Source organism: Carya illinoinensis, chromosome 1 (assembly GCF_018687715.1).
Source record: "Carya illinoinensis cultivar Pawnee chromosome 1, C.illinoinensisPawnee_v1, whole genome shotgun sequence".
Classification (NCBI taxonomy): domain Eukaryota; kingdom Viridiplantae; phylum Streptophyta; class Magnoliopsida; order Fagales; family Juglandaceae; genus Carya; species Carya illinoinensis.
In genome coordinates, this window is record NC_056752.1 from 26,160,527 (window position 1) to 26,174,116 (window position 13,590).

Consider the following 13,590-nt stretch of genomic DNA (forward strand, 5'->3'; position numbering starts at 1 on the left):
CGAAGAAGAAAGAACCATGCATAGTGCAAAAGGTTAAACTATGAGGTAGTCATGATTACAACCAATGTACCTAGTTTATATATTCAGACAAAGTAAGGTAGAACTTTATTTATAGTGCTATCAACATTAATCCCATACACATCAACTTGGGAGAAGCTAATGTAATACTATTCTATAGAAAACAGTGATGAATCGAGGTAATGAACAGGGAGAACGGATGAAAATGATAAACTATATTGAAATAGTGTTGATAACTGCTTTCTTCAAGGGAGAGCGCCTCCACAAGATTCAGAACAAACTCTGGGAATAGTCTAGATACATTTTCCTCCCCCTTTACGTATTTAACTAGATTAGAAGTCCCCTTACAAACCGCCCGTGGGCCTCAAAACAAAAGCAAGAAAATAACTAAAGAAATGGTAGGATAAAATAAAGCCTTAGCCCTTCAGAGAGCCCGAAGCCCACTTGGATTATAAGCCTCACATCTGCAACATAGCTTCAGGATTACCCAAACCTCTCACGGCCTTTAACCCAGTTCAGTTCTTATTCTCCTAAATTTCCCTTCTTCCTGCCGACATGGTTCCTTCTTCCCTTTGTTCATCTCCCCACGACGATGTATTACAGCTTAGAACTATGTACATTAAGAAAGAAAAACCGTCCTAACTCACCAGCTAATCCTATTCAACTGACTACCGTAACATTTCATATTTACTCCAATAATATGTGGCTTTAAACTATGAAGCGGAAGAAACTACACATTCTTTAGGAGAAAACCCAAACAAACATGATTGCAACACTAATACGACTGATGTGGCCAACGGGAATACGACTGATGACTTCCGGTAATAGTCTGGCCCTCTTGAAACAGAAGGGGCTGTCGTAGAAAGAAGTATGAACTGTGACAGTGATTGCAACAGTAGATTAATTGATTATAATAAACTAAATAATGACTTCTCAATTAGACAACCGATAATGACAGTTCAGAAGACCATTAATATCATTTCAAAGCATTTTAAAATGAAAGAAAAAGAGAAGCACTGTGATTTACGAACCTGAAAACGTATTGCATTGAGAGAGACAGGCCTAATTCCAAATTGAGGGGTTTCTAAATTGTGTTGCCATCGCGGCCAATAGAAATCTGACTAGGATCTCTCTTTCAACCTTCTTCTCCTTTCTGAGTTCAAGATGACGAACCTGGAGATGCAATTAAGCATTATACATCTTCACAGGTATGATCATGCATATTTCTACTTAAAAGAAGCTTCTTAAAGTTAACATGAAAATAGTGAGAGCAAACTAAAGACCAACACGACCAAGATGGACTCAAGTCAAAAGAAAATCTCAGATGATTGGAAAGTTTGATAACTGGTGCATGAACATTTGGGAAGCAAGAACACCATCAGTGTGTCCGTTATAAAAAAGAGAGTTAACATTGCCTTGAAGGTTAGGCTGCACTTATCTCCTCTTGATCCATACTAAGAACTCTCAAAATTATTATTGCAGATTTTCATTGAAAAGGATCTAGAGTTCAATAAGCCATTTTAACCATTATGAAAATGTGTACTACTGCTAGTTGTGTGTCCGGAGGTCAAGGGTTCAAATTAAAGATGCTTCCATATATAGGTGTTTGCCGTATATTTTCCCAACTGATTTGTAAAACCACTCCAATTGAACTAGCTACCAACTTCTCACTCACCTCATCTCTAACACCCCAGCTTTTGTTCCAGCCTACAGTGCCAACAGAAAATAGAGAACGAAAGCCACGAGTTGCAATTCATGGGAGTCAAGGTAGAAAAAGGGGCGACCATTAGGTAATTTCAGGAAGTCATGACAGTTTGATGTTTATGCGATATAAGTAACAATATCCTTTCATTAAGTTAATTGACAGGCTACTCTGTTACATTACTTTAATGAAATATCATTACAAGATAGTAAATTCAGAAATGGACTTCCAGACAGAAGTATCACCTTGACAGAACCCGTTTGAGATACATCCGTGTCTGTTAGGATGACAAGACATTTTATATCATGCTCATTTGCATATTCATACTGCTCTGTAAGGCTTGGATCAGGTGCAGGTACAAACTCAGCCTGATTGACACAGCCAGAAAGCCAAAAGCAACAGTTAAGCAACTTAAAGGAGACTATTTTTCTTAAAGTTAATGTTCAAACCTTGATGTTCTCCTTCCACAATTCAGCAACAAGTTCCATGCGCTCTACCAACAGACCACCTCCTCCTCGTGAACAAACAAGAATAATGGTGCTAGAATCAATTCTGCAAATGTAAATACACCTTATATGATGAGCCAAGACTTATGGGCTAGTGGAAATGAAATAGACTAAGAGAATGTAATGTAAGAGGTAAAGGACATTGCACCTAGTTGGTTTAAAATCTATTGACGAATGCTGAATTATCGTCTCTAATGCAAGGCTAGTCCCAACAGCACCTGGAGGACTTGTTTTCTGGAATATGAAAAAAATGAGAAGTAACTAATGGAGCAGAGTTAATATAATTTTCAAATCAAAGTTTATTCAATATTTCAATATGGGTAATTATATTTTGCATACCCAAACTACCATCATTTCTTCAATTTACACTGTAAACCATCACATTTCAGAAATTTGCATCCTCTCTCTCTCTCTCTCTCTCTCTCTCTCTCTCTCTCTCTCTACCTCCTCCTACGTTAAATCAAACAGAATGAAAGTCTAAAGTAACCTCCATGTTGGTGACCCATAGCCAAGGCTTTGTCTGTCTATTAGCCATGGAGACCCGGAGCCGCCCCGGGGGGGAGAGAGAAAGGGGGGGGGGGGGGGGGGGAGTCATACATCCAGCCCAGCCTCTGCTGCCAGGCAGCAGGACCATGTATGGGGTTGAGCTTGATGAGGATGGCTGGGGTTACTCGGTTGGTGTGGCTGAGTCCAACCACTTCCTTGGCTTTCATCATTAACAATATATTGTATTTTTATTTGATAGTAGGGATAAAATTTGAAATTATGCAAAATCAAGAAAAAAAATTATGGTAGTTTGAAGGTGCATAATGTATTTCCTCCAATAAATTATTTCTACAATAGGTAGAACCAAAATGAGCATCTGAAAGAAAACAAAAATTTCTGTTTATACTGTGTGAAATCTGTGCGCTCATGCATACATACAGAATTCATGGAAAATACAAAGTAACCAAATAAACTAATGGTAACAACGTACATATTCATGACCCCACAGTTGGTGAAGCAGATAGTCATATCGGCCACCAGCAGCAAGCAATGCACCATCAATAAGTGATCCAGGATTGTTCTCCTTTATTAAATATACCTTGGCAATAAGAGTGCAACATAGTTAAAACCATATTCACAAAAAGATTCTAGTTTTTATATTGTTGTAAGAGATTTTGGATGCACAAAAAACAAAAAAAAAACAAAAATGTAAAATGCTTCATTTGTTAGGGAAAAAAAAAATTATATATTCGAGTATATGTAAATGCATGAGAACCCTAAACCAGAAGTGTAATATTCCTTGCGTGGTGAAAAGTTGGAATGACACTGTTCTATGGACCAATACTCAAAAGGAAAAGCATATCAAAATCTTGTAAGCAAAATTGTGCTTTCTGTTGCTGTAAATTAGGCTTGGGGGGAGAGAAATGCCTAGAACTATGCTGTAGAGTGCAAACATGATGGTATAGTTCTGCATGAGGTAAGCCTTTGCGTCAGAAGCTGATATAACCTGTAAAAGGACTGCAGAAAACTTAACATAACAGTTGGTTGCTACAGGGCTCACTTCTTACTAAAATCTTTGACAATAGCTGATTTTGAAAATGTCTATGTACTGATAGACAGTGCTAGTATGGCTGTATAGCCATGGTGTGTTTGATGTATGCATTTTCTTTCTGAGTCTGCGCCAGCTGGTTGTAGAAATTGCTGTTGTATTACACATCACTACTAGTCCTTTGCCCAACAAGGGCTGTGTTAATATTGCAGTATAACTTGGGATGCCTCTATGCTTTTAATTATTTTTGGTTGTTGATACACCTCCAAAAAAGCAGTTATGCTTACGGGTGTTTCTGTAAATAATATTTCGATGAAAGGCATAATCAAACAGTAAGAGGTTCTTCGCAGGTGTTGGCTTGGTTTCCCTTGGGTTTTTGACTGGCTGATGTAAAAGATGAACAAACAGACCAAATGCGGAAATATAGTTATTGATAAACAAAATGGGGCTAAAATGAACAAGCAAGGCCAAACTGTATACTCCTTTCTTATTTTGTGCAATCAACTCTTTAGTGAATTTCCGCTAAATCCTCATGTTCAAATCTGGATGTCATTATCTTCTATAATCATCAAGTAATTGTCTACAAAGGTGAAGGTTGACACCAATGCCAAAAACTCTAATTGCTATTACAATAATGTGCTTTTCATCATGCAGTAAACCATCAGTCCCGAAAGCTTAAACTATCAAGAAGGGATCCTTGAATGATAGGAAACACACACTAACACACTAATACTCCTCATCTTTGGTCTGCTCGGTAACAGTAAACCAGCTCCATCCCTTACACATGCAAAACAAAAAGTAACAAAATCGAGATCATCAAGACTTGTACCAAGGACTTCAAAGACAATAACATTTGATTCCATATTATAAAGCATCTGTACTTGAAGCTCGACTAACCCATCAGAAAGGGTGGCAACAATGTATATTGAACACAAACTAACATGCTTAACAATAACACATAAACATAAGATCCAAACTTTCAATAACTACATAAATTTGTTGCTATTCTTTCTTAGGAAATTATAGGAACCTTAAAATAAAACTGAATGAAATATTTTCATGTAGTCACTAAAGGCAAGCCTACTAGAACTAGATACCAGATTTAGGTCTGTCATCAAGCCAAGTTTGAGCGAGTAGTGCGTGGTCAAACTCGGCTCGACTATTAAAAAATCAGGCTCGAGCTGAAAATCAAGCTTTATTGGATTTTCGAACCCAACTCGAACAATACATTCTCATGTCCAAACTTGAATTGAGACTCGACTAAAAATCAAACTGAGCACTCAACTAGACTCAAATCATTTATTAATTTTTTTTAAAAAATTGAATCCAATAAAATAAAAAAATAAAATAACAAAACATTCTTATAATGTACAATTTGATACAAATTTGTTCTTAACAATCACAATTCTTCACAATTATTTACAAATACAATTAAATGGCTACAAGACGGCTACTTGGTTCTTATCCAACTCAAATCAATTATACTTGTATAAGATATCTGTATATTTATAGTTTATAACATTATACAATTATATTTATAGCATACTGAATTATGTATGCATACATATATTCATTACAACTACTACATATACCATATATATAGTGAACTATATACATATCTAATATGATGTATTTTTATATATTATATACATGTGTGTAAATATATGAGTGAGTTAATAATTCGAGCTGAGCATCATACGAGCATGTTCACTAACTTTAATCGAGTCGGGCAAGTTTTATACAAGCTTGTATCCTTTAATAATTGAGTCTAATGTCTTGTTCATGAATAGCCTATTTAATAATCGAATTGAGTGGAATTCGAGTCTGATCAAGCCGAATTCGAGCTGCCTATCATGTAGTATTGTTTATTTTAAGCCCTAACCAGATTACTGCACTCTGTCATATCCTCATTAACCTTCTTTCACTAAAAGTTTGCAATCAAATCTTCCAACTACTTTCTATTATAATGTGTGGCTTCAATTTAAAAGAGGCATTCTCTGGTACAATGGTTACTCTCAGGTTGCTGAAGGAAAGTGGATGGGTTTGAATACTGAGAGCTGCTTTTCTATACAGAAAATGCTTAAGGTGACAAGTGAAACAAACCACCCTTCCTGGGACCCCAGTTAAGTGAAATCAGCATTCCATGACGAATACTTCATGGTCTTTCTTTTGTGAAAAAATTATTGTCTTGTATGCTTGGCTGCTATTTTATCATGTGTTCATTTTGAAAACATAGACATCCAACTGACTCAATAAAAAACTATGTTCAGATTATTTTCATCCTCAGTTGAGATGTAGGCAGGAAATACATATGAACAATGCTAGGCTTCCCGCTGGGATTTTTTTTTATTTTTTATTTTTTACTTCGTGATTAAAGAAATGTTTTTTAGTAATGTTGTGAATTTTTTTTAAAATATTTAAATGTTAAAAAAATGCATGTAAGAAAAAGAAAAAAATAAAAAACACTCAAAATTTTACTAGCGGGAGCCCCATCGGTGGGAGTAGCACCACCCAATACACATTCATGGTCAGTAACATGCCAACTCATTACCAAATTATTTGCAACGTGAATGTAAGATCAAAGTGAGCCAATCCCAACTGTATAATACTGGCTAGTGTTTGGCTGGGCTTAAAAATAAAGCTTCAAATAATTATAATGACCATATTCAGCTTATGATTACTATAGGCTTATGCATACCCTTTTTTGCCTTCACCTATTGTAATTAAGTTCTAGTCAAATGCTATTTGCATATATCCAGGTTGAAAATAGATCTATCTATATGTTATAGCGATTATCTTAGAGAGAGAGAGAGAGAGAGAGACAGAGAGAGAGAGAGAGAGAGTAGAGGGCAAAGAAGGGATAAAAGTAGTTTGCCAAGATTAAAGAAGATGAATGAGTAGATAAGACAAAGGATGAAGCAGCCGATTACAGGCCATGTTTGGGAAGGGAGATGAGTTGAAAACATCTCATCTCATCTCATCTCATCTCATCTCAAAACTTCTCATAATTTCATTCTCAAATATCACTCAAACACAAAATACTTTTCAATTTCAAATCTTTAACATTTTCATCTAATCATTACAAATTTCAACTCAAAGCGAGCCAATCCCAACTGTAGAATACTGGCTAGCGTTTGGCTCAGTTTAAAAATAAAGCTTCAAATAATTATAATGACCATATTCAGCTTATGATTACTATAGGCTTATGTATACCTTTTTTTGACTTCACCTATTTGATGCTTCCAACTAAAAGGATCTTAGCCAAGCCTACTTAGTGCACTAGTATTGGTTTCTATGCATATGCAAAATCACATCTTTTGGAGATTGATTTTTCCATTCAAGAAAAACTCATGCATTAAATTATGATCTTTGAGCCAAAATAATAATAAAATATTCTTATTTCATTATTATTATTTGTTCTCTTAAAATTATTAACTTTTATATATTTTGTAATTATCACCTACTATATTTGTAAAATAACATTTGTAGAGTGAATAGTAAAATAAATTTGTGGAAGGAGAGAAAAAAAGTAGTAAAATAAGATTTTGGAAGTGAATAGTGCATCTTCAAATTTGTAGAAATATTGTTCATAGCTATGCAAATTTTTAGATATGCATAATCCAATGCAGTCAATTTAAGGTTATATGCAAATACGTAGATGTATATGCAAATGCATAATCCAATGCTAGTGCTCTTACCTAGAATTAAGTTCTGGTGAAATGCTATTTGCATATATCCAAGTTAAATATAGATCTATCTACATGTTATAGCGATTATCTCAGAGAGAGAGAGCAAAGGAGGGATAAAAGTAGTTTGCCAAGATTAAAGAAGATGAATGAGTAGATAAGACAAAGGATGAAGCAGCCAATTACACTAAGGCCATGTTTGGGAAGTGAGATGGATTGAAAACAACTCATTTCATCTCATCTCAAAACTTCTCATAATTTCATTCTTAAATATCACTCAAACACAAAATACTTTTCAATTTCAAATCTTCAACATTTTCATCTAATCAATACATAATCATTACAAATTTTCCAAACTTCCAAACAAAATACAAAAACCAATACAACATTTTTAAATTTCAAAACAACACTAATATTAAAATATTATATTCAAACAATTGTTTAACTTTATAATATTTTTATTCAACTTTTTTTTTCTCTTTTCCCAAAACCAGATAAAAACATCTTAACTTAAATCATTTCATTAGTATTTACAAACAATTTCACTACTATTCACGAAATTCTCATCTCATCTCATTACCGATACATGCCCCAAGAATTTTGCAACAACACAGCTTAGGTTTATTTTTTTTTTATAAGTAAGAAGTAATTTTATTATAAACAAATGTATAGGCAAAGCCCATGTAGATAGGAAGTATACAAAAGAAAACACCTAGATACATTCTATAAAACAGAAAGCAACAACAGAAAATCATGAACACTCCATTAATCTCTAAAGCAGAAAACTAAAGCAATAAAGAGTCCACAAAAAAAATCAGGATTTGGTCCAAAGTATGCTCCTTTGCATTAAAACACCGCTCATTCCTTTTCATCCAAATGCACCGCATAAGACACAAAAGATGGTTCCTTTGTGTCTTATGCGGTGCATTTGGATGGAAAGGAATCAGGCATAAAAAAGGATTGAGCACAATCGCTCACTAATAGGAATTGGGTTCCCAGACTTCTTCCACCATTCAAAATATACCCATTACAAACAAATCAGCATACTTGGAAAACAGCCAACATAGAAAGCAGACAAACTTCCAGAATCCACTTGAACCTAAGAAACAGACAAAGCTGCCATCCCCTCCCCCTCCACTGTCCCAATGAAAGAAAAAAAAAATCAAAGAAACGTATATCATAAGACTAGGCCAAGTAAATAACTATGCCATAAGAAAAAAAGGCCAGCACATGACCGATCCCAGCCAACTTTTGCCAGTGGTGTAGGCTGGGGCCTCATTTGTTTTCAAAATGAGATGAGATGAGTTGAGATTAAAGTTAAAAATTGAATAAAATATTGTTAAAATATTATTTTTAATATTATTTTTGTTTTGGGATTTGAAAAAGTTGACTTGTTTATTTTATTTTGTGTGCGAATTTGCAAAAGTTGTAATGATTAGATGAGATGAGATGAAATGAGTTAAGATGAAATGAGTTGAGAGGAGTTGTGAAAACAAATGAGGCCTTAGTATGAATTGAAACTTCACTTGGTTAGCAATACTGGCTTATAGAATGAAAGGGTAGCTTTTGAGTAACTGACATGATTTTCAAAAATAAAAAATAACAAACGAATATATTATACCTGAAAGAACAAATCTCTATGGTAACTCTCAGTTGGGGGCATTAATGCATCTATATAAACATGTTTCTCAATCCTCCAAATTCTCAAGTAGCTACAGAGGTCTGACAATTCATCAAGTGCCTTGCGTGTAGGTTTATCTGCATTAGAATTGTAGCTAATGACATGAATATAATACCTCATAAGATTTATGTAAATAATAAACAAAAAAATCTACCAGCTGGCAACGCTCCCCTCAATCTAGGAAGTGCCTGATCAGCAGCTCCGCAGAACCTTAAACTAACAGTCTGCAGCCTATTTACAACAGCTTCTGCTAGATTGAGCTCCTGTAAATGAATAAAAATCAAGAAGAATAAATAGATAGATCCCATCTGGTTAACTATATGTATAGGAATATTACTTTTAAGATAATGATAGTTGCAGGGTAACTATATGCATAGCTCTTTTTCGTGTATATTGTCCACAAACCTGCAAAAGCTGACGCCTTATGACAACCCATTTTGATTTCCGTTCAGAAGATTGAGGACGCAGAGAACCCATCATCAAAAGAAGCTTCATTTAGAGATGGAAGCATCTGTCAGGTCAAATTTCACATTCTAAATGGTGCAAATGTCATGCGTACATTCATGATATACCTCGGCTACTTTCTGTCTATGCTCTGCCTTCACTCCTATCCAAGACCAAATTGCATCCAGAAGGTCCACATGATTTAGATGAATGTCACATGAATCTGCATTGAAAAACTGAGCTATAATGTCCATGGTCACCTGCAACAGGAGCAACAGTACAATGAATAATAGTCCTCAACCAAAGCCAAAAAGCTGAGAGGTCTAAACTTTGGACACTTAATTAGTTCTTTCTACTTAGTTTTTCCACGAGTTTCTAAACTGTAAGAGCACCAATTATTTATAAAAATCCACATCATTTACCCACAAACTTCTTTCTTTGATAGGTCCAAGTGTAAAACATTATCAAATATCTCACTTAGTTGATATGGGGTTCAAAATTTTACAAATTCTGATGGGAGTTATCTAATCCACTCACCATTATATGGCTACTGGCTGGCCTCTACAAAGCCTGGTTTGATACATTATGTCATGGGCCAGAATAAACCCATGGGGCTACATGCCTTACCAGCCAGTCCATTTTAATCTCCCATGTCGTCCTTGCTTGTTCATTGACTAAAGTGCTAGGCCACCTGGGACCAAATCATTTTTATTGTTTTCTAACATCTTGCATGTATAGGTCATGCCATATACTTCCTAAAAAAATACTCATTTCCAAGTTTCATTCCTTATTTGTAACTCAGCACCAATAAATCAATATCTGACGTGTAATATGTTTACAACGATTCAAAGGCTTTAATTAAATGAGAAGATTCTTCTTCAACCTCTATTTTTCCAGATGTAATTGAAATGGGTACTATAGTGGTGGCCTTTTGGCATTTTTAGGTCATTTAGTTTCTTGCTCACTTATAATTATACACTTACTGAGACTGCAACAAATATTCAAAGTCTAAATGAATATACATAAATATGCACTCATGGTCTTGATCTTGACCATATTTATCTTCCCTTTGCTTTTATAGAATCTCTCCTCTAAATTAGGATAACACTTTTACACAACCAAATATACTAGCCAAAATTTAATTAAGAAAAAAGGGACAGATTGAAGGGAGTTAAATGCAAAATTAAAGGTAGAAAATGCAAAACACTAAATTTATAATATAATCCTAATATAAGTTCATCGATAAAAAATATAGCCAACAACACACTCATGGGCCATATATTTTTTTTTTCTTATATTTATATATACCTATGTTTAGAAGATAGAAAGAAAGAAAGCAAGATAGAGAGAAGAAAAAAATAAAGGGGAGAGGATACAGATCTTCTCCATATAATTGGATAAAATCAAGGGGAGAGGAAGATAACAGAGGGATTGCCTTTCTCACCTCATTTACTTCCTCTCAACCTGGGAGAAAGCAAAAGTACCTTTAGATTTGAATATGTACCCAAAAGTATTAAAAGTTGTGATATGTGACTTAAACTACTTTTCAGTTTCAATGTGTGCCCTACACAGCGATGCAGTATGCACCCTAAATTACCAATGGTTTCAGTATGTAGTCTAAACTAGAATTAATGCATCAGAAAGGAGGGTGCATCTTGAAAACGATTGGTAGTTTGTGTTACATGTTGCAAATTTTCATTGTTGAGGGTACATATTAGCTATGGGGCAGTAGTTTGATGGTGTAAAATGTAATTTCCGCCTAAAACTATTATGTGAATGCAAACTTCCTTATTAAGACAGGGCCTCCTTTCTTCCTCAAGGCAACCAGATAACCAGGGGAATGTTATCTTGATCATCCCTCCCTTACATTCCTTCTCTTCCTACCCTTTCCTTTCCTTTCCCTTCCCTTTTCCATTTGGGAACCACAAATGGCATATTCTTGAGTGAAACGGACAAGGAATAGGAAGCTTCTACAAATCAAAGGATGAAAAAAACATCAAGACTCTGAAGTCAAAAGCTTTCTCTCTCTACCTCTTTTACAACCTCTAGTATTATATCTGTTTAACAATACCATGTTCAAAAAGTATCATTCACTGAGTTAAGATTTATATATTTTTTCATTTATTATTTTGTTAAAGAAAACTCAAGCACTCTAAAATACAATTAAAAATCTGTACTTTAAAATTATAAGTTTCATATTATAGTTGTTAAATATGTATTAGATAAAGTAAAGACAAATCAAAAAATGCATAAAATACCCAGAAAAGCCAGCATTTCACAAATCTCTAATACAAAATTATGTCAGAAGTCATATAAACCACTTAATATATGAAAACTACATTGGGTGTTTTAGAAGTTATTGTTAGACTGAGAGCACCAATAAAGTAATGATGATTCATAATTAAGAGCAAAAGTGACAAGCCGTGAAGACTACAGGTAATGCTTAGCACATCTAAAACTCAAGAATTACAACATTAATTTGAAGAAACCATTTTAGAAAGGGACGAAAGGTATATCGAGAGAAAAGGGACACAAAATAAACTTCTTAATCACTGAAATTACAGGAGAGTTCCATTATTCAATTCCCTGGGGATGGATGGTTAGGGAGGAAGAGAGAGAGAGAAGGGTATAAACAATGGAATACCGCACCTTGATAACCTCTGCCTCCGTCAATGCTGATGCACCTCCAATAACGTCAAAATCTCCCTGTTGAAAACAAATGCTGTATAAACAAATTCACCTAAAGAGTTAACATGGAAGCACCATTAGGAATATTCCATATGATTTTTTTTATAAGGAACATTCCATATGATTCACTTCCACAAGATGAAAAACGAACGGGATACACCCCCATGACAATTTCAATTATTATAATGCACACCTGAAGGTAGCGATTTGGTGGTGAATGCCCGATTGCTCTTCTATAGACACACGATATTTCATATCGTTTGAATGAAGATTTCTACAGCATAGAAAGTAGAAACACAAATTATTCTTTGGAATGCAATTTTTTTTTATTTTTTTGAAATGACATTGTAAATCAACCACTCAAACTTGAACAGTAGTTCACTGTACTGACTGATCTACACCTTGGAAAATTGTAAACAAGGATCAAAACTAGTCATGATTACAACTTCAAAGTCCACTTGTCAATGATTGGTGGGATGTGGGCATATGCTTTAGTAGAAGTCAACTATTCAAACTTGAACTATCGTGGCCAAAGGAAACAATTGTCACATGTATGCTATACTCCAAAAGAACAAGTCAAAGTTCCCGTGTGGGACTTAGCACCAACCTTACAATCGACCCACCCAATGTGGGACTCATCACATATCTAGATAATACATGGTGTTGTGGGGTAAACGCTGGCAGTGAGCCCCACAATAATTAAAGGAAAAGCTTTCCAGAAGTTTGATTGGACAAAACATGCATGGAGCTCGGGGGAGAAAAAGGCGAAAGTAAACAAAAAATGCTGGCAGGAGCAAGGCAAGGGGCAGCAACAAAACATAGAGAAAAAGGGATCTTATTCTTCCTCTATCTCCAATGTAATAGAGAGCCATATTGAGGGTTAAGAGCATGTATAGAAGACCATTTTTATAGTGGGTTTCACACCCGAGACTAGTGGATGTAGGCCTCAATGCCAAGCTATGTAAAATCTTTGTATCCCTTTATCTTCACTTTCCGTCATTTACTAATCTCTGCAAGCATAGATGCACACCCCAAGCACAGCCACCATCAAAGCAAAGCATAGATCATGTGACCAACTATTGGACCCAACATCAGAAAAATGCACCAACGCAAGGTATCACATACACGACAACACATTATTTATTGAGTGCTAAAAAAAACTAGCCATGAATACAACTTCAAAGTACAATTATCTCCTGATTTCTGGTGAGATTTTGGCATCTACTTGAGCTCCTGATTAAATCCTAAATACCTATATACCACGTTGATCATTTTTATAGAATATTTCTCTGGATTTACATCTTTAGAATACAAATTATCCATCGTTTCAA

General features: G+C 35.0%; 1 protein-coding gene across 4 annotated transcripts in view; it reads right to left on the reverse strand.

Annotated features, from left to right (window-relative positions):
* Positions 1 to 216: 216 nt before the first annotated feature.
* LOC122314154 (eIF-2-alpha kinase GCN2) overlaps positions 217 to 13,590 on the reverse strand; it is a 67,861-nt gene continuing 54,487 nt past the window's right edge. For 3 of the 4 annotated variants that reach the window (XM_043129576.1, XM_043129568.1, XM_043129582.1), the window contains 12 exons: positions 12,453 to 12,533; positions 12,221 to 12,277; positions 9,700 to 9,831; positions 9,533 to 9,616; positions 9,282 to 9,390; positions 9,068 to 9,204; positions 3,203 to 3,310; positions 2,375 to 2,460; positions 2,170 to 2,272; positions 1,966 to 2,088; positions 1,050 to 1,191; positions 217 to 893 (listed from right to left, as the gene is read on the reverse strand). In XM_043129576.1, coding sequence (XP_042985510.1) covers positions 1,081 to 1,191; positions 1,966 to 2,088; positions 2,170 to 2,272; positions 2,375 to 2,460; positions 3,203 to 3,310; positions 9,068 to 9,204; positions 9,282 to 9,390; positions 9,533 to 9,616; positions 9,700 to 9,831; positions 12,221 to 12,277; positions 12,453 to 12,533 — 1,131 coding nt within the window. In that variant the 3' untranslated portion in view covers positions 217 to 893; positions 1,050 to 1,080. Of the gene's footprint in view, positions 894 to 1,049; positions 1,192 to 1,965; positions 2,089 to 2,169; positions 2,273 to 2,374; positions 2,461 to 3,202; positions 3,311 to 3,338; positions 4,538 to 9,067; positions 9,205 to 9,281; positions 9,391 to 9,532; positions 9,617 to 9,699; positions 9,832 to 12,220; positions 12,278 to 12,452; positions 12,534 to 13,590 lie in introns of those variants that run through there. The other variant, XM_043129590.1, reaches the window with a different exon arrangement.